This window comes from Manacus vitellinus, unplaced genomic scaffold (genome assembly GCF_001715985.3).
Source record: "Manacus vitellinus isolate BGI_N305 unplaced genomic scaffold, ASM171598v3 scaffold_41_pilon, whole genome shotgun sequence".
In the NCBI taxonomy this organism is placed as follows: Eukaryota; Metazoa; Chordata; class Aves; order Passeriformes; family Pipridae; genus Manacus; species Manacus vitellinus.
Window position 1 is genome coordinate 6,827,304 of NW_021940545.1, and position 20,837 is coordinate 6,848,140.

At 53.6% G+C, this 20,837-nt stretch overlaps 2 protein-coding genes across 4 annotated transcripts in view; one reads left to right on the top strand and one right to left on the bottom strand.

Moving 5' to 3' along the window:
- Positions 1 to 244: 244 nt before the first annotated feature.
- On the bottom strand, positions 245 to 3,567 carry NNMT (nicotinamide N-methyltransferase). Of its 3 annotated transcripts, none has more exons than XR_001921448.2 (5): positions 3,343 to 3,564; positions 2,653 to 2,860; positions 2,193 to 2,553; positions 770 to 933; positions 245 to 687 (listed from the first exon to the last, which is right to left on the bottom strand). XR_001921448.2 is itself a non-coding variant. In XM_008928965.3 (3 exons), exons 1-3 carry the CDS (start codon positions 3,500 to 3,502, stop codon positions 2,094 to 2,096), a joined length of 828 nt encoding a protein of 275 aa, XP_008927213.2. In that variant the 5' UTR covers positions 3,503 to 3,567; the 3' UTR covers positions 1,611 to 2,093. The 3 variants fall into 3 exon arrangements, 1 of the variants encoding a protein (XP_008927213.2); XR_001921449.2 differs by having other exon boundaries at positions 247 to 566; XM_008928965.3 differs by lacking the exons at positions 245 to 687; positions 770 to 933 and having other exon boundaries at positions 1,611 to 2,553; positions 3,343 to 3,567.
- Positions 3,568 to 20,704: 17,137 nt separating this feature from the next.
- Positions 20,705 to 20,837, top strand: part of ZBTB16 (zinc finger and BTB domain containing 16) — a 54,562-nt gene continuing 54,429 nt past the window's right edge. Inside the window, exon 1 of the mRNA XM_008928914.3 lies at positions 20,705 to 20,719. Coding sequence (XP_008927162.3) covers positions 20,705 to 20,719 — 15 coding nt within the window. The remainder of the gene's footprint in view (positions 20,720 to 20,837) is intronic.

A 20,837-nucleotide genomic window follows, 5' to 3' on the forward strand; every position in this document is an offset into this window, starting at 1 on the left:
CCCGGGGGACACGGGATGTGCGGAGTCCCGCCCCGCTGCCCCGCGCCCTCCCGGGCCTCGGGAATTAACTGATAACCTGTAATCAACTAACAACCGGCAATAAACCCCGTTTGTCGCGAGGGAATCGTGGATGTGTTGCGTGTCCCGGTGTCGTGACAGCACCTGCGTCCAGGCGGTGACACCGCGCGGCTGGTGCCGGGCGTTCCCCCTTTCCCTGTTATTCCTGTTGGGAAACCGAGGGGGTCGGAGCCAGCCGGTTAAAACCCGGGGCGCAGGTTAAAAACCCCCAAACGGGCTGTTTGGAGACCGGGAAACCGCCGAGGCCCTGAATCCCGGGAGGGCTGCGGTGATACACTGGGTGTCCCCTCCTGGGGCTCCCGACCCCTCTCTCCCTCCGAGCCCAGCTGCTCCCGTGGCTGGATCCCGTCAGAGCGCCCTTCCCTGCGACTTCACTTCTCCAAGGACTTTGGAAAGCGGTTCCCCTGCCCCTGCCGTTGAATCTCCCCAGCCACTGTAATCCCCTGGGAATCCCAGAAGACACGGGATGTAAAACGGGTGTTTTCCATCTGGAGGAATTTCGAGAGGGGGCAGTTGAGCCTTCATTTCTCATTAGGTCCCAGCACAGCTCTGCTTTCCCTGTTAATTGGGTGCCGTTCATTCTCTCCACCCCATTACTCGCCACCGCACCTAGAATTTATATCCATTTGGATTAATCGCGTCCGCCTGGTTAAATCCCAAACAGCCACTCGTTCAGAAAGGGAGTTATTACCTCGCTTTGCCAGGACTTCCACTTTGCCTTAATTTCCCTGGAGCCTCGTTTGCCTTGCTGTGCCTTCTTTCCCCTCCCCGGCTCCCCTCAGGCTCGGCTGGGAGCGTGTGACGCTCGTGTGCCATCAGGGCTCGTTCCACGTGCAGGTCCTGCCGGGCTCAGGCCTGGCTCAGAGAACAGGAACCACTTCAGGTGCTTCACAGACTCGCTTTTGGAATTCTGTTGTCCTTTTTGTGTCACTGTTTTGTGCCTTTTTTGCTCTTTGAAGGAGCAAAGTGGAAAACTAGAAACATTTTTGATTTGGGGGGGAAACCCCATTTTAGCTGTCTTGTTTTCACTCTTAAAGTGCAGGCACTCAGGAATACTGGGAGATTTCAACCAATTTCACTTGCTAATTTCAACTTTAGAAAAGGCTCTTGGTGGTTTACTTTTTCAGGGGATTTTGTTTGCTTTTTTGTATATTTATATAATTATGGCTTGCTTTCTTGCTTTCCTTGCCTGGTGGAGGTACCCAGGACAATGTGTTCATGCAAAGTCATAGAATCGTGGGATGGTTTGTGTTGGAAGGGACCTTCAGCAACAAATCTTAACCATTTACCCAAAAGAAACCCTCTTGAGAACTGAGGCACGTTGAGTATGCAAATATTAGTGATTATTACATATGGCTGGGCTCGAGTATCTGTGTGATGAACCTCTGGTGTGTCACAGGTCTTAAACCGTGGGGGACAACTGTGTCTGGCCTGTGGTGCTGCGGGCAAAAGAGGTGCCCTGGGAACAGCAATCCCTCTGCCCTGCTCCCGGTGCCAGTGCCCGGCAGGTACCACTCGCCAGGGCTGCAGCATTGGGTCAAACAACTGTTTATTACAGGTGTGCTGAAAGGATCAGCACGTGCTCTCAGCTCTGCTGGGGGCTGGGTGGGTGCAGGGCCTGCTGCTGCCCTCCACAGAGTCCTTTCCCCCCAGAGCTTCTCGGTGCGAGCCTGCAGGACTTGCCCACAAACAGTTCTGGGTGGGGACGAGTTCACTGCCTTTGTGGCCAAACATTTTTCCCATAGGAGTGGGTTTTGCTCTCCAAAAAGCACATCACAGCTGAGAGAGGGAAGCCTCTCAGAAGCTCTGTGCTGGCTTGGAAGGATGGCAGGGAAGGGACTGGGACACCATTCCTGTCCCTGGGCCAGGGGGAGCCAGCACGGTTACCTCAGGCCTGGGCTGCTGGAGTGCCAGTGCCATGTGTGCCACACAAATCCATGGTTAGAGTGCTCAGGAGTTTACTTGGTGCCAGATAAAGGGTTGGGTTACACCAGCAGGACTTTCTGAGCCCAGGCTCACGGCTGTTCTCCCCCCGTGCCCTCACACTCCACGGAGGGACGCCTGCGTGCCACCAGGCCGAGCATACCCTGGCAGTCCATGCACTCCTCACTCACCGTGTACGGCTGCGCCTCGCTGAACGTCACCTCAAAGCCAGCAGCCTCCACAGCCGCCTCCACCTCGTGTTTCTCCAGGCGGAGGCACGAGAAAACCTGCTTGTTGAAGGCATAGTAGGTTTCCCCGAGGACGGTCACCAGCACCAGGTGCCCCCCCGGCTTCACGAGGGTCCCGATGTTCCTCAGGGCGCTGTGGAAGGTGGGCAGGTCCTTGCAGGCGCCCTCCAGGCACAGGGTGGAGACAATGCAGTCGGCTGGTGGCAGGGACACAGCGCCCGTGGGGTTGGCTCTGGTCACGTCACACTTCAGAACCTGCTTCACCTTCTTCCTCACTTTCTCCTGTTTCTCAGCCCACTTCTCCCTGGCAAGGAAATCCACAAAAAAGTAGAGGAAGGTTCCGTGGTTATTTAACATCTGTGCTTGTGGCTCCATGGCCACTGTGGTTGGACACCAGCCTCACCTGTCCCCTTCCAGCTCACAGACGTATTTCACCACTGGCACCCAGTCAAAGGCTCCTGCTTCGTTCCTCAGCCACCTCTCCAGCTCCCGGCGGTTCTGGTCGGTGTAGTCCAGGGCTATAATCTCCTGGAAGCGCTCACAAGCAGACAGAAGCTGGTAGATGGTGGGGCCACAGCCGACATCTATCAGGGTGCCACCTCTCAGCTCATCTGGTGCAGAGTCAGGGCAAAACCATCCCAGTGAGGACAGAGCCTCCCCCAGGGCAGAGACATCCCAGAGCCCCTCGGACTGTGCTCACCCTAACCCAGAAATGTGACCCCGAGTGCCACAGACCCACAGCACAGCCCCTGTGGCTCTCTGGCCACGGTCCAGCCCAGAGACAAGTCCTGCAGCAGGTCCAGAGCCTGTGGCAGGAGCAGTGCCGGCTCCTGGGGCAGGGGCACTGACCCCACACCCTCCTCCCCCAGCTGGGTTTGATGGTGTTCCCAGAAACAGGCACAGCTCCAGCTGCAATTCCCTGTATGCACAGACACATGCATGCAGGCAGAGGGATATTTTTAACAGAGCAGGAGTGTGTCAGTTTATCACAGAGTCTGCTCCATGTTGGGGCACATGCTCTGCTGTTGGCAGCCCCAGGGCAGCCCTGCAAATGGCACCGTCCAACGGCTCCGGACACCTCGGGAGTGCTCACCTAAGGAGAACATTTTGTGCAGGCTCTTCAAGTTTTGCGTCAGAAACACATTTGCCCCTTCCCGGCTGTCACTCATGCTGTAATATTCTTTCAGATATGCCTGAGGGTCGAAATTCTGCTGGTAAAAATCCGCCTCCGTGAAGATTGCTGGTGCGTCCATCCTGCCGAGAGCCAGCTCTGCTCCCCGCTCCGCCCATCCCACGTTGTACTTTGAGTTTGTTTGTCCTTCCTGTGTCCTTTGCTCCAGATTCCGGCTGGACGCATTCATCCGCAGGACTTACACTTGCTCCCCAGTTTCCTGCTGAGCCTTGCCTTTTCCATAATAACTCAGATTCCCCAGCAGCCCCCCAGCCTGCATGAGTGACCACAATTAATGGCAATTCCTGGGATTACAGTGCACATCCCTGGCTTCACAGTGACTGACAGCACTAAAGGAGTGCAGTGTGAGGTGGTGTCGCTGGCAGTCACTGCCTGGCAGCCCTGTAAGCTCTGTCCCACACTGCTGCTTCCTGAGAGCTGATGGAAGTCAGTGTGTTCAGGAACATGGCACAGGGCATTAAGGCCATTAGATGTCCTGGCAGAGGACAGCTGGAGTCTCTCGTGCAGGAAGGAAGGATCTATCCCTGCCCATCCATGAGAAGCACCTGCCAAAATTTCCACTCCATTTCCATAATTTTGTTGCTTTCATTTGTTTTAGGTTTTCCTTGGAAAAGTGCAATTTCACTTCTGAGCACCAGAAACCAGAATCTTCCCAGCCTCGGTGCCCGGGTTTTGCCTCTTTAGCTGGCTCTGAACCCTGTGCCCCTGCCTGTCCCATGCCGATGGGGTCCCAGCCTGCCCTGCAGCCCGCAGGAGCCCCTCGTCCTCCATCCCAAGCAGCACAGAGGGCACACGGTGGTGACACCTCCTTCGCCACAAAGAGGCAGCAGAGCCCTGCGCTTCTCGTGCTGGCGGGTCCCTGCGGCAGCTCATCCGCTTCTCGCTCGCCCAGCGGGAGCCGAAATGATCAAACAGTTTTAGGCTCATTACCGACTCTGAATCTATATAATTGGCCTTTGCTTTTTTAAAGATCTGTCATTAGGAGTGACGGTGGAGGAGCCGCCGCATCATCGTCAAACTTCCAAGTGCGACTGTGGATCCCGAGGTGCGTTTGCTTCACAAACCCCCTCACTGTGCGCGGCCAGACCCGCCGCTGCCGAACCTTCTGCTGCGGATGAGAGGCGTAAAAAGGACGTCAGCTTGAGAGATGAACACAGTAAAGAGGTTTTCTTCTGACTGCAAAGCCAACAACCAGCCCTCCCTGCTACTGCAGCGCTGAGACACGGGGCTAAAACGGTCTCTAAAGCCCCACAAGAGCCCCATCAGCCAGGCAAGCTGACCCTGGGACATTTGCCAGCACAGTGCTTATGTTCCAGTCCTTAGAGACTGGTTTTGCTCACTGAGTGACATGATTTGGGGAAAAAAGTACAAACTGTCTGCACCCAGAGGTCTTGGGGTATTTCTGAGCAGGGGTAGCAGAGCATCCTGGGGCTGGCAAGCCTTGTCCTCACCACCAGCCTGGCACTGCCTGCTCCTGGGAATCGTAGACTGATAGAATAGCCTGGGTTGGAAGGGACCTTAAAGATCATCTCATTCCAACCTCACCTGCCGTGGGCAGGGACACCTTCCACTAGATCAGGTTGCTCCAAGCCCCGTCCAACCTGCCTTTGAACACTTCCAGGGATGAAACAGCCACAGCTTCTCTGGGCAGCCTGTGCCAGGGCCTCACCACCCTCGCAGGGAAGAATTCTTCCTAATATCTAATCTAAACCTACTGTTTATGAATGTGAAACCATTCCCCCTTGTCCTGTGACTCCAGGCCCCTGTAAATAGTCTCTCTCTGTCTTTCTTGCAGGCTCCTTTCAGGCACTGGAAGGCTGCAATTAGGGTCAGCCCAAAGAGCCACCCCCGAGCTGGTGGCAGCCCCCCAGACAGCTCTGCTGCTCCACGGAAGCTGGGCTCCAGGCATCCAAGTTCCATTTTCCCCCCTACTCTCATTTCAATCAAAGTGTGTGATTAGGGCTGTGTGAGCTCCATTGTCATCTCCACCTAAGTGCTGCTCTGATGGATGGAAACAGCACCTCAATGTTTACACCGAGGAACACATCGCTCTGCTTTCCTGGATAATGCACAAAATCTGCCACTGCAGGGAGGGGAAATCACACACACAAAAAAAAAAAAAAAAGAGCAGCCCCGGCAGAAGGCTGGGGAGGGAGGAGGGGAACCTTCCCAGCTGGAACAGCACCAGGTCATCAGCTTGGCCTCATCCCCTCACCTGGGTGGCATCTGGGAGGTTATAAAGGGCAGGGGAGGTTGGGAGGGACTGGTTTGGCACTCGAAGTGCCTTAAGGCATTGATGGTTTAGGCTCTATGTGGTCTCTGCCACCAGTACAGCTCTTGTTGGTGTCCCAGAGCCAGTTTGGGAGCAGCCAGCTTGTGCCCCGAGCACTGGGTAAGCCCCAGGCTCAACCCAGGACCTGGGCATGAGCCTCAGCAGCCCCAGGGCCAGCCCTGGGCTCGGCAGTGGCAGCACTGAAGCCCTCCAGCCTGCAGCAGCACACCCGGAGACCCTTCCTGCCCTCCTGCTGCCTCCCTGTCCCAGGAGAGAGGTAAGCCAGGGTGCTGGGGAGGGCATGTGTGCTCTGAGGGTGGGACTGAAGCATCTTTGTCTCTGTTTCACATGGTTTTACTGGACTGAGCTCTAGCTGCTCCTCTCCTTCGTGTTTGCAGTACATGTAAAGAAAGCCCAAAAAGCAAATATCCAGTCTCAGATACTTATTGGGGAAGGGAGAAATGGTTCTTTTGTTGGAATCACTGGTTATTTGAAAAAAAGGTGGTGACAACTGTGCTCCTAAAGGATAATGTGCACGTGTTTTCCAAAGTGCAACAGCTGCTCAGGGACTTTCTGTGAACTCCACAGCTTTCTGTCATGAGCATTATTGGACCTGTAAGGGTGGGTCCACGTGCAGAGGGATGCTGGGCTGGGGAGACGCTGTGGTAGGGATATGGATCCCTTAGGGGCAGCACTGGGTGCTGATGCTTTTGGAAGGTTTGGTTCAAAGTGTGTGGGCTGGTTGTTTTGGTTGTTGCAGAAAACATTTTGAGTTTTTCCGTGTATTTATGTATTGAGCTTCAAGGTTTCTGTCGGGGTCGGAAGACTCCACCCGCTGCTGTGCCTTTCCCTCTGCCCCCTTTCTACCCGGGATAGATGCTTGTCTGAGTCTCTGTTGCACGGGCATTGATATGATCTTAGTTAAACAACAAGTAATTAACACCCGGGACGCTGCTGGGCCCCCACCCAGGGTCTCTCCCCGCGGCTCTCGCTCCCCGGAGGCTCTGCCCGCAGAGGGGAGCAGGAGCAGCCGGGGCCAGGAACAAAAGGTGCCTCTTCCTCCGCGTGGTGCAGAGGATCCCGAACAAAGGTTCCCGTTCCCTGCGCTCCTCTCCCTGCCTCTCGCTCTTCGATGGGGATTTAAGCCGTTCTTTTCCTGGTTTGAATTTCTCTGGGCTGCAACAAGAAAGTAGCAATTAACTGTTACAAGGCTGTTTTACAGTTCTGTGCAAACCCTTTCCATCCACTCTGCTTTAAATGGGTCCATCTTTTATTCCCGGTTTTCGAGAGTGTAAAACTTTACTGCGTTTTCTGCAAACCTTCATACTTTGCTTTGCAGTTTATTGCTCCCTCTGTGGATATATCTCACTCATAAATACGGCTTCCAGCTCCAAGTACTTGACTCGGAGCCGCAGTGCCTCGGAGAGGTTCCATTAATGGGACTTTGCCTAGAAATCATGGTGTGATTCATCCCAAACCTCTGTCTCTCCTCCACCCAACAGTGCAGAGCTCTGCAGAAGCGCTGTGGCAGCAGCAGGTTGCTCAGCCAGGTTATTCCTGCCCCTGCAGCAGGTCCCTATGGCTTTGGGAGATGTGGAAAGTGGCTCTGGAAAGCTCAGTGTGAGCTGGGGTGGCTTCAGGCACCACTGTAGTGGAGCCTTGGAGCAAAGGCTGCCTTAGATGAAGAGTTTCCTCTCTCTTCTAGGGATTGTTTACAGGTTATTCATTAAAAACTCTTTATTTTCCTATGATTAGCAAGGAATCTCCTGCTCTCCATGTGCTATGAGGGACAAATAGAGAGGTTGAACGTTGAGGTTCCTGTAGGTTTAAGTCTGATGTGGATGTGCTGTCTGTGACCACCCTGTAGCTTTTATTTCCATGGGAACACTAAGAGGGGCTCTTTAACGCTCCTGCCTGGGTTCTTTTTGGAAAGTTGTGGAGAAGTACTGTGCTTGACATGGGCTCAGGTGTCCAAAAATGGAGGCAGACAGGTGGAGGCAGAGTGGGGTTCTGCACAGTGCTGGTCCTGCCAGGGGCTCTGGGAAGGGGACAGGGCACTCAGCACCCAGGCAGGGGTGGTGGCCCAAGGGGAGGAGTGGGGGGATTGGTCCCTGCTGCAGACCCCAACCAACTACTGTTTTTCCAGGACTGTCTTGACACAAAGGATTCAGAAAGGTGTGGGATATTAAGTGCAGCTTTCAGAGCCCCACGTGCTACGTGGTAATTTTCTTGCATTACAGCAGTGGTGGCTTTAAAACCGCCCTCCTCCCATCCCTGTAACAAAACATGATGCGTTTCCCAGGGAAGTGTTCAGGGCCGATCTGGTTGGTGTCCAGGATTGCAGCAGCACGGTGTGTTTGGGTTAATGGAGCTGTGCTGGTGTAAACACAGCCTCTGTGGAAAGGATGGCACAGGGTGGGGGCTGCTGTCGATTGGCACCACGCGTGCCATGCCTGGTCACCAGAAGCGGGGTGCCTTGTGCCACCCCTTTGAGCGTCCCACAGCTGTACTAAAGCTGCTTTTCCAGGGAAGAATAAGGTCTCTTTAAAAAGGCGTTGGTTGTCTGTGTCCATCCCCAGAGCCAGGCTGGGTGCTCCCCACAGCCCCCGGGAGGGGAGCAGGGCGGGCACACGTTGGCAGCGCCGCGTTAGCGGATGGTTTATGGGACCATTTGCCGGTGCCGGTACCTGCAGCCGAGGCTCCAAATGTCAGAGCCGGGCGAGGGAACAGGTGGGCTCTGCGCGTCTCCAGGGCCCCACTAATTCGCAGGCAATAAATTAATGATGGGAACGGGGACAAAGTCCTATTCTGGGTGCAGGTGACTGAGCAATTCCCTTCTGGCAGGCGGAGGGAGGGAGACCTGCCACTGTCAGTGTGCCTTTGATTGTGTTGTCTGAGGCAGCCTTAAAGGTAGCCTGTGCTTGGCACTGGCTTTGCTCCTGCTCAGGGCTTTGGAAGTGGTGGCAAGTCGTGCTTAAAATAACGAGCCCCTCTGCTAATTACCTGAGGCTGCCTCTTTGCACTGCAGGCTGTCGCTTACATCATCCCCATAGAGGAACCAGAGGTTTCCTTCAATCCCAGAGAGACAGGAGATGTTCAGAGCTAATGACATCAGCCCTGTCAGGAAAGGGTGTAAAGCCATTTGCACCCACACAGACCTGGCCCCTGGTGCCCAGCATGGGACAGGAGGAGACCCTGAAAGGGAGCAAGGTCCTCCTCAGCCCCCTCCCAGCATCCACTTTTGTCCCACCTGCCTCCAGGAAGGAGAGCTGGTGCTGTGCTGGAGGGAAGGTATAGGTGAGGGAGAGGTGCTTTGGTAGGGAACAGAGCCAAAAATAGCGGGGAAAAAGGAAAAGTACAGGAGTGGCACCATATTGACCAAGCTGCATAACAAACTGTCATTTCCCACAGACCTTGTATCGGCATGTTTTCAGTTTTGCCTGTGCCATCTTTATAGAATTCCCAAGCGATGATGACCTGGGAGCTGTGACCTGGTAGCAGGTGGGAGGGCAGTGGGACTGATGCAAACTGTGCCAGTGGGAGGCAGGGAGCACTGGGCTCTCTCCAGCTCTCCTCTAGGAAGCACTCTGACCTCAGGGAAATGCTGCTGCACTTCCCAAAATGTGGAGGATGGCTCCAAGCAGTGCTGAGAGTGTGTGCAGCCTCTTAGGGTTGGAAAAGAGCTTTTTTGGAGATCCTTGGCTTCTCACTCTTCTCACCCTTGGAAGTGGGTGAGGAGTGAGATCGAGGGAGGGACCCCAGCATGGAAGAGCGTGGGACTCAGCAGTTCCCTGTCAGCTTGAGGGAGAAGGTAGTGGGAAATGCCCCATGGGCCTGGTCCCAGAGCCAGGAACCCCTTCCCATGCAGAGGTTCCCTCCAAAACAGGGATGAGGTGGATGCCAGGCTTGGAGGATTTGGTTAGAGATGGGAGCACAGTGTCTGGAGGGGTTGGATTGTTCAGGAGCCACACTGGGCACTGCTGGCAAACCTCCTTGTCCTGCAGAAGCGCAGGAGACACGAGGCTTCCTGGGAGCAGGCGGCTGTGCCCCGGCCCGACGAGCCCTCGCAGATGGCGGGGAGATAAACGACGCCATCTCCGTTCTGTAGTGGCTCGGTCGTAATTCCTGAAAGACATTTATTGGAGGCAGCCTTCCCTTTTTCAGGGCTGTGACTCCTCGGGCAGGGGGAATTGCGATAGGGAAGGTGGAAAGCACAACCCGGCGTTACTGATGAGAGCGGTGCCCAAACCCCCATCCATTCCTCTCCTCCAATTTTCTCCTCTGACAATTTATAGGTTAGTTTGATGCTTGAATAGCTGAGTCTCTCTAGTAATATGTATTCTCCGTAAGTATTCCCCGCTGTGGCATATCCTAAGAGAACTCCATCAAATAATTATCTTCCCTTTTATTTATTCACAGTCTTTTCACTCGATCTGCATCACGATAAAATATTCCAATGGCTTCCTCTTAGCACCGAGCCTTCCTGGATTGTAAAGTGTATTTATGTACAGTATTAAATCCGCCCTGCGCCGCTCTTTATCTCGCTGCTCTCCCCGTTCGATGCTGCCGTGGTGCACTGCCCTGGCCACCTCCTGCCTCGCCTCCCTGTGTCCCCATGGCACGCACTGAGCCTGTGCCACCTGCGCGAACCCCTGGGAGAGAGAGGGATCCGGCTGTGGCTGGTGCAAGGGGCTGGAGAGGGGCAGCCCCACCAGGGGACCTTCCTGCCTCCCTTGCTGGTGCTTCCAGCCGGGATGTCGCTGCCTGGCAGAGCCGAGCTGCCTGCTGGCAGTGCAAGGACGTGACTGCAGGGCGGCCAAGCGCAATCAGAGCAGGGAAGAAACCAATAACCTCCTTTCCCTCCTCCGGAGGGGCTGGAGGAGCAGTGCTGCTCTTCTCTAAGGACTCTGCAGGTCTCCCTGTGCAGCTGGCAGTGGATGGGCTCTGGGGAAGGACGAGTCCCTAAAAGGGGGCTACCAGGCAGGGACAGCTTTTCCTACAGGAAGAGGGGATTTCAAGGAGTGATGTGCAGAGTCTGAGCGAGGGTTTCCAGTGGTGGTGAGCATTTGGGAGCAGTCCCTGGAGGAGGTGTGGGCTGCAGCATGGCTGTCACTCATGGCAGGGGACATCCCTTCTGCACGGGGCAGTAGATCTGTGTTTGTAACAGAGAGCTGCGGGTCTTCCAAAATAGCACTTCTGACACCAGTATATCCTTCTTGTGTTCCTGTGGATTGTGATGTGCTGCACAGCAGCCTAATGGAGTATTTGGTGTCCTGCATCCCTGCTTGCAGCTTTAAAAGGCCCTGTGCAGGAACAGCAGCATACCCCAGGATGCACAGGTGGTACCTCGGTGTCTCTGCAGGCACGAGTCATCCAAGGGCATTCTGGGCTGAAGGGGCTCTCGTTGTCGCATTCACAGTCTGTAGCAGTGCCAAGGATTCTGTTAGACCAGAAGAGCTCTCCACTCTCCAAGGCCGAGGGAGTCAAAGCAAGTGTAACTTTGTTTTCAAGTTTGCTCCCGTGGCTCTGCCCACAGGAGCGTTCCCTGGGAGCTGCAAGGCAGCACCAGCACTTTCTGCTGCACTGGGTCACTGTGATGTGGGAGCAGCAGTTATTAGGTTGGTCATGGAGAGAAATAGCGATGACAGTTCATAATTGTGGCTTTTCTACCCTGCTTTGCCCACAGCCAGCTTGGCTGGTAGGTGGAGAGGCTGGGAAAGGGTCGTTTCCCAGAAGAAGGAGATGCCAGGAGAGAGGACCGATCATAGTGAGGAGGAGGATGATGATCACGATGCTCCCACTCACTTGGTTCCAGTAGCTCTCAGAGTGGCATCCCTTCAACTTCTGGAGAGCCAAGTTCCCCAGCAAGGGTTAACTGAGTGTATAAAATTGATTGCGATTTTAGTAATTCAGTATAATCACAGTCTACCAGCAGGTTGCTTTTCCAGCAGGAGGGTTTGGAATTATTTTCTGGAGTTTGCAATATAGAACTTAAATTAAGCCTCAGAAGTCAGAGGAGCTCTGCTGCATCTCTAATGTGGTGCTAAATTCTCAGCAGCACATTCCCTGTATTAAAGCCTTTGCTGGCAATTAGGTTCATTAACTATCACAATACCTTATTTATTACTCGGCATGCCATATGGTTTCCCAGCTAAAGAATGGCACCCGTTCTAGCACAGACCATTTGGCATCATAAAAATGTTAACAAATAATGTTATGGCTCTCAAGGGCAAAAGGGCTCGCTGGGCTGCAGGTCTGCACGGCAGGAGAGAATATGAAAACATTTTTCTTCTATGGCAAAATAAAGAATTCCTCGAGACAGAAGTATTCAAAGAATATCCCGCTCGCATCACGCAAATGGGAGTTTTATACATGCCCATAATGGTTCTGTCAATATTTGCAGCAGGCAGCGTGCTCACTCATCTCCTTTCCTTCCCCCTGCTCCCTCCGAGCACGGATGGTGTTGAAGCACTGACAGGAAGGACACACCTCCATCTAATCGTGCCATGTTTATGCCTCTTGATTTTTATTTCTTCTGATGGCACTGGCTCTCTGGTATCTGCAGCTCCTGGGGACAGGATTAATTATCTAGGACCATCCTTTATTACCATCCAAACTTCATCCCTGCAGAAGCAGCACTGGGCACTGCACTGAGACATCCAGTGCACCGGTGAGTGAACACAGCATCGATTCCTACTGCAGAGGAGTGGGTGTGTAAATATATATATGTGTGTGTGTAAGGGCTGAAGCTGCACCGGTGGAAACAGCTAATTGGGAGCCCGATGATAGAACACAAAGTGAGCTGTTCTGACTCTGAAAAGGGGAATATCCCAGTTGCAGTTAGTTTAGTGCTTTTCGGAGGAGATCAGGACCTGTTACAGCCCAGACTGTGACTGTTACACAGGGTGCACTTGGTTCCTATTTTCAGCAGGATTAGGATTATGAGAGCAAGGGACAGCATTTCAGGTCACAGCAACTCGGGTTGTCTCCTCCTGGGTACTGTGTGGCCAACACATAAGGAAAAGGTGCTTCTCCATTCCTGCTCTGTGAGTGGATTCCCCTGGAATAAACATGTCCAAAGGAGGATTCTGACAAAGTGTAACTTAGAGTAGTACTGAAAGCACAGATTAAACCAGAATTTGTGATCCTGTTATAGTATCCCATGACTACCTCTGAATTTCCAGAAATGGGTCAGAAAGCCGGGTTTGAGGCACAAGCAATGCTGCTGCTGAGTTTCCTGGGTGATGTTCACTTGATGCCTAGTTGAGGTGCCTTCCTGGATTCTGCTCCTTGCTGATTCCTGGGTCAGCTTTTTGATTTCAAAGAAGACAATTCTTTCAGCGTGTGAGCTGAGGCTCCTGCATGTGGGTGGGTCTGTACATGGCCAGCTGAGGCAGCACGGTGCCAGCTCCCCAATTCCCCTGCCAACAGTCGAGTGGGTCAGGGCAGCCCCATGGCTTGGTGCCCTCCTGCTGAGAGCAGCCAGTGGCAAGGCTGGAGCAGTTGGTGCCCCAGGATGTGGGGCAGGATGTTCTTGGATAACTGCCAATGATGACCACTTCAAAAATGCTTCAATGTGCAGAACCTCTGCTCTTCCTTGGGCAGTGGCAGCAGTGAGGTGCTTGGCCAGCGCTGGGCTCAACCTGTGTGCAGTGACTGCAGCAGCTTCACCGTGCTCTGCCCTGGCAGTGCCCACTCCAGAGCTGCCTGTGTCCTGCTGGAACTGCCCTTCCCAGGGAGGGATGTGACGAAGAGCTGTATTGCTACAAAACTCACAGCTTTAATGCCAACAAGGATTATTTCTCATCACCTCAGCTGAACTCTTGAGCAATGTGGGTGAAGTATTCCACCTGCCAGTTCCCACAGCACTGCTTCAAGTTGGGAATTAAGCCATTTCTTTGGGAGCCCCTGTGTGTTGGTTTTTATCACAGTGGATGGCACGCAGCACCATAATGTAGGCAGAACCTAGTCCTGGGAATGACAGCGTTCCATGGGAGGATGAATGTGGTCAGAGATGAAGCTCTGTGCCCCCAGACAGTCACTGTAACATCCCCCTTCTGCTGGCCTCTGTGCCCCTCTCCAGAGGCTGCCAGCTCCTCTTCCATCCATCACCTTTGAGTTTTCCATTTCCATGTCACCTTCCCTTCAGCTAATTACTTTTTTTCATGAAAGTTGTAATTTGGTTTTTTGCCGCTTTGGATCCTCAAAAGCCTCTGGGTCTGGGATATTTCCCTCCATCCCCCTTTGCTGCCTCCACACCCTGTCAGTCCCTTTGCACAGCCCCAAGGGCCCTTGGCCATCTAGTGATGACATACCCCAGTTCTGCAGGGAGCATGGTGATGCCACCTCTCCAACTCTGAGCCTTTCATGGAGAACTCTTTGTGAGTGGAGAACTGTTTCCCAGATGACAGAGAGAAATGGAATTGGGGTCCATTTGTGGTTGCATTGTCATTTCCCAGGCAGCAGAAGCAGTGGAAAAGAGGCACATGGGTGAGAAAGAGCAGGCTGGGTTCCAAAGGAAATTAATACCTGGAGAGGAGCTGGGTGGTGCTGAAAGCAGCTGACCCCCAGTGACAGCCGTGTCACACGCTGTGCTGCCTCCCCCCGTTCGCATCCCCGGCCGTGGGGACACGTGGAGCCTCTGGCCCTGGGCAGACAGGTCTTATCCAGGAACGGCTTTGCAGGAGTGTTTACTTTCATTCCTGGGAGGCTGATCGAGCCGTTCCAGCCGGGAATGTGCCCTGGCCAAAGGTGGACCCTGCCAAGCTCCCTTCAGCATGAACACTGCGCTGTCCAAGGGCACCAGAGCCCACTGCACAGCCGGGATGTGAAGCCTGTGGGCATGGGACTCGTGGCAATAGATGTGTGTGCTGTGACTGAGCTGGAACATGACGATTTCTCCCGACCTTTGGGAAGGATTCATAAATTCTACCCTGAAAGGGCAGTTTGTGAGCTGCCTTGCTGCTCCAATGTTATCTGAGGCTTCGCTCACTGAGGAATCTGTGACCAGATAAGATACCGGGGGTTTATTGTATCTTCTGGCAATTATTAAGAAAATAGAATCAGTTAATATCTAACCTTGAACCTAGACCAAAACGTTTGGCCTCAGACTTCATTCTGCCTCTCTTGTACATTCTGGAGTTGTACATTTTAGAATGCTGTTAGGAATGATAGAAGAGATGAGCAGGAATTTAATCTGAGCCTAAAATACCGTCATTATGCAGCTCAAGCGTCTCAGAAACGAGGTCTGTGCCATGTGTGATTCAGCCACTCGATCTTTTTGTCCCGGTGCAAGAAAGGGAAGGAGGAGGAGGAGGAGCCCCTTTGGCAGAAGTTTCCCCAGCTGTGAAGGCATTTTGTGTGAATATTTAATGCATAGATATGTTAAGAGCAGGGAAGGGAGGGGGGAAGAGGCTTCCACGAGTGTGGGCTTTTGTTTGCCCTGTCAGAAGCAGTAATGCGTTCTCTGTGCGCACACACAGAGTACATAAATACATATAAATATCCTCTCCCTTGGAAAGGGGAGCAGATGACTGTGCAGCTGGAAAAGGAACATGGAGCACTGCCCTTGCTAGAGAGGGAGGATGGAATTAGGGCTGAAGGTGTTTGTTGGGTGACTGGGGTCCAGGACGTGGCTCACTCCCTCCAGTAAATGAACTTGAGCATTGCGAGGGCACAGAAACCATCTGCTTCCTGTGGGACCGAGGATGCTGCTTGTGGTCCTGGATGACTTACTGGTTTTAAACCCCAAAGTCATTCCAGGCTCTTGCAAACAGTCCCATTAAAGGCAGGGAGAGGTATAAGCAATATGTTAATGATATGCTGATCTCGTGCTCAGAAAAGCATGTGATGGGTACTTAACTCTCCTGAAATTCTTGTTAGTGTCTGAATTTGGGCATGATCCTCCTGGAGAAAGAACAGCCCTGGGTGGAGGTGCAGCCCAGTGCCCACTCCTGGGGGACCAGCCAGCACGAATGGTGTCTGGCAGCACTGAAACCAGCTCTTTCCCCAGCACTGCACCATCCTGAGGAGAGCCAAAACCAAAGGGAGGTGGGGGGAAAGCAGGATGAAACCGGGACACAATCCCTCACTAGAGCAGCCCTTGTTTTGGGAGGCAGAGCAAGCCCCCGGCAGTGCTTTGCTGAGGCCCTGGTGTAGATTCTGCTCTATTTAAAGGATTTTTTTTCCTGGGATGAACTTTACCAAGCACATGCCCAGCCTCCCCAGCACCGTACAGTCAGGGCTGACATTTAAAGCCTCAGCACATCTCTTTCCTTGTCCCATGCAGGATGTCAAATATGCCAGGTTAAGAGAAGGGGGAAAGAGGAAAAATAGTTACACAGTAAATTAAACAAGGCCAACCCCTCTCCTGCTTATTAGGGCTTCAAAAGTTGCTACCTCTGGCTCGAGCTCTCTCAAATACATACAAAGGGTAACTCTAAAAATAGGTCCTGTACTAATGGTTGGGTCACAGCCTGCTAGAAGGAGACATTTTTATTTAATTGTGAGCCCGGCAGCGTGTTTCTGGGGGGAAGTACGTAAACACAGCACTCAGAGCCTGGCTGTAAAGTTTGTGCTCCTTCGCTGAGTCACTGTGGCTAAATTCCCCTTTGTATGGGGGATTTAGGGGAGGAATGTGGGAAGGCTGGCCCAGGCTGCCGCCCTCCTGAGTCACCGCTCTGCTCATCCTCCAGCCCTGGCAGGCTCAGGGCTCTAAGCCACTAATTAGCCTCATTGTCTTAGGGCTGGAGCATCTGTAACCTGGCAAGGGGGGGAGGATGGAGGGACGCGCTCCTGGAAGCCCATGAGCAGCACGTATCTCCTTGCACTCGTGTTTTGTGCGTCACAGCCCACCTCTCGACAATCCCAGTGTGATGCTGATCTGCTCCTTCCATGGGACAGCATCGATTCCGTCATCCCTACGAGTGAGCAAAGTTGTAACAGAGCAGTGCTTCAGAGCAGGAAGGGTTTTAGTGCCCCCTCATTTGTTGTTCGGATGCTGTATCCCTTAAAGGAGCCTGCTTTAAAGAAAAGAGGAGACAAAGAGGGATTTTGGGGCTGGCGAGCTGCCGGTTGCTCACGGGTGCCAGTGTGCAGCAGCTTCAGTTGGAGCTGCAGGGATGTGCACAGTGACACGCTGGCTGCTCGCTCACGTGGTGGTGACATGGTGGCTCTCGTGGCTGCTGCCGTGCCTCTGTTGCGTGCTGGAGCGTGGCCGGGTGGCATCCTGGCATCCTGCACACAGCCAGGGCCGGGAGGTTGGAGGGAAAAGGCAGGCGCCTGGGGAAGGGTGGACAAGGCTTCTGCAGCGTGACAGCCCACGTGTGTCCAGTCAGCTCTGCGTGAACTATCGGGCTGTACATGTTCCCCTTTCCCACGACAGCGGGTGGCTCCTGTCCAGCCCCGTTGGGGCTGGTTACAGCTGACCTCCAGCAGCAACTTTGGGATCAATTGCAATGTGGGTAACCAGCGTCCCACCGCCCCACGCCGCAGCCCCCAACCCAGCTGCATCCTTGCCGTGACTCTCAGGTTCCCTTTGTGCAGCGCACGGGGGCACAAAGAGGGGCCTGTTCCCGGCCCCTCCGCTCCCCGGGGCCACCACAATGGTGCGGGTCTGGTGTCCGCGCGCTTGGACAGAACCTGGTGCTAATCAATGGGGTTTAGAGGAAGCTTAACGTGCCGTGGCTGCTCGCTGAGCAGCCTTGCCGGGGCTTCCACCCTCCCCCTTGCAAACAGCTTTGTGCATTTAGGCTTTTTTTTTTTTTTAAGTAAAGTCTAACACATTTAATCATCTTTTCATAAGCTGTCAGCTTGCCGTGCGCCAAAGCAGAGCAGCGCGCTCGGCCCCGGCTCCCAGCAGAGCGAACGCGCCCGGAGAAATCCTGGTCCAGGGAGAGTGTGTACATTAGGGCTCGGGAGCTGTGAACTTCCCTCAGGGTCTGTGGAAAGATCAAAAAGCAGTTTTTGAAAGTCATGGATTTTTGACTGAAGTTCAAACAGATCTCGTTTTGCGCAGCATCCTTGCTCCAGTGTTTTGTAATTCAGCTCTGCACCAGCAAGGCTGGAAAACTCCAAATGCACCAACTGTTCCTGGAAAAATGTGCAAATGGCAGCATCAGAATGTGCCTGTCCCCCACCCTGTGCACAGCTGGTTCTCTGCAGCAGAGGGGAGAACAGGTCCAGGAGGCAGAGCTGGGGTGGGGGGCAATCAAAGTTAGGGCCCAGCAAGCTGAAGAAGTGGGAGCCGTGTGGTTGTGTCTCTTTCTCGGGTAGGGAATGGGGCGTGATGAGTCTAATGGCACTGGAGGAATGTGGGTGAGGGAAAAGGGCATTTGCCCAGGGAGAGGGGTAGGAGCACCTGTTTTAGGGGTGATGGAGAGGAGCTGCTCCTCCTCCCTTCCAATTCACACAGGGTAGGTGAGACCTTCTGGCTGAAGTTGTCTCCCTTCTTTTTTTGTGGACTAAGCATCCTGAACAAAGAATTTCCTTTCTTATTGTAGTTTTGGAAACTGGTCTGTTTTCCTCTCCTCTCCATGCACCTAGACATGTCCTGGAGGAGCATCCTGATGCTGCTCTTGCTGTCATCCCTTGAAATACTTACAGGCTGCTGCTTTGCCTGATCCATGCTCTGTGGAGCTTTTCTTCACACAGGCCCAGTGCTGCTCACCAGGGTATTTCCACTGGGAAAGCAAACGTTTGTGTCTCCCCGTCCAAAATAACCGATGGGCTGGGGGTTAGAAGTGGATCCAAAGGGATCCCTTGGTTTCCTGGGAAGGATGTCCACACTTCACCTGGTCCTCACACGGGAAGCCCTTCCCGAGGAACCACCGACTCAGGGGTTTAATGCTGGAGGTTAATAATAATCGCACCAGGCAGCACATCATTGCCCCGTATCTGGTTGAGAGATTTACAAGTGAAACTCGTGGCAGAGGAAGAAATTGCCTCAATCACTCGGAGTAATGGCACATGGAGAGGCACTTGGGCGTGACTGCTACTTAACACAGAGCCCAGCTTGGCTTCATTTAGCTGCTGGTGCCTTTCTAATAAACACGTTACACTACAAGGTGGGGATTAAGAACAGAAAAGTAAATAAATTGGAAACTGATGGGGAGAGATGGGAGGGAAATGGAAGGTACCAGCAGGGAGCAACAAGGAATTGACTCCCATGCCAGGGCCCAGGGAAATGACTCCAAAGGCCAAAGCTGCAGTTTCCCAAGCATCTCCCTGGGCCTCACCAGGGGGCCACAGGTGCTAGGCAGCCCCATAGCTGCCCCCTACCCTGCAGAGCTGCTCCTGCCCCAAGGTCACAGGGCTGGCAGCCTGCTGCAGCTCCAATACCTGGGGATGGTTTTCCTTCCCTTCTCAGGGCACTAAGGCAAGCAGCTGCTTCTGCTTCTCCTCTTAGGCTGGTGGATGTGTCTGGATCAGTCCCTCCCTTCCAGACCAAGGCACCTGATGTGTATGAGGTGATGGGCACCTCAGTTGAGGCTCCACAGGGAGAAGTTGGTGTTTCTGTAGTGTTTTCCCCACACAGCACGTGGGGGGATTGCTGGGGAAAGAGAGGTGATGCTCAAGGTCATGGAAAAGAGGCTTGGACTTTTTCACATCTTAATGTGCATTATGGTCACTCTGCCTCCTTCCAGGAAGGCATGTCCCAGCTCCATCTGTGCTCAGGGTGTGGGGTACAGAAAGAGTTTGGGAGAAAATAGGGCTTAAGTGGAAAAATGCTCTGGCCTGAGTTGTTTACCCAGCTCATCATCCTGCCTTGCCTCTGGAAGCAAAACCTGTGTAACCCCTCCCTTCTTCAGGGAGGTCTCCAAAGGCACTGACACTATGGATGCCAGGAGGGGTTTGGGCACCCAGTGCCGGGGCATGTGGGGTTTTCCTGCTTGGGGTCGCCAGGCCAGTTGGTGCCTTTGGGGAGAGGTGGCCGTGGGAAGCAGGTCTCTTAAACAATTCAGTAGCTTTTACTACATGTATTAGAGGAGCAACAATAAGTGCAATGCACCAGTTGACAGGAAGGACTGGGGGGTTAATTTTCAGGATGCTGCCTGGGAATTTAGCCATGGGATTTCCATTACTGCTAATGGGACTCACGCAGCTTAATTTCATGTGAGCTACACTAAAAATGTACATCTAACCACCTGCAAAATTTCAGTCCTGAAATCGAGCCTTTTAAAAGTTAGAGGAGGGTAAACAAACACCTGAAACCACAGTGTCTCACTATTTCCCCCTCTCAGCTGCTCAGATTTTAAAGTCTGGGAGCGGGAGGAACTCGAGCAGTTTGAGGCAATTAAAAACCCCATCCTGCAGGCACGCTGGCTGCCTGCGCACTGCGCCCTCGCTCTCTGCCAATTACAACAGCAGAGTTATAACCCCCGAAAAAACAGGGGTAACTGATGCCTCACCCTTAACTATAGCACGGCGAGCGCGGTGTTATCGTACACATCTAATAACCCGCGCAGCGCCGCCGTGCATCGTGAGGCCTCCGTTATTAGGCTGTTCTCGTTAAATGACTGCTATCATCTGGTCCCAAAGTACATTAAATCCCATTATAATTATAAACACACTTTCCCATAACGTTCTCCTTAGATTACATTTGCGCTGCTTTACCCCAAGGGTATCTTTGTACTAATGCCGTCCGTGTTTGTTGTTTTAGCTGACGATGCCGGGCCCTGCGCTGGCTGTGGTGTGCCATGGGTGGTGTGGGGAGGGAGGGAAGGAGGGAGAGCTCTGTGTGGCTGCCACCCTGCCATCCCCTGAGGATGACACATGTCTCTGGGTTCACCGAGCGTGGGCAGCAGCAAAGAGCCAGGGCACATACACGTCTCTGGCCAAGGATGCTCGGGGTGCAGCTCCCTCGGTTCGTGGCCCGTGTCTCATGCCACTGCTTTGTGCTGTTGTTGTTGGAGTCACGGCGCTGCCGGTGTCTCCCTGCTGTGTTTCAATCCTTTCTCGAAGCCGCCGTCGCCGATACTTGCGCAGACCCCCATGGCCCGTCCCGGGGTGCGGGCACTCGCCGCCTCCCTACGTACAAAAGGTGCCGGTGCGGGGTCGGCATTTCGTCAGCGGGAAATCAGCTTCGTCGGGGCGACGCGTGCTCGGTGTCACATCGTGTCACAGC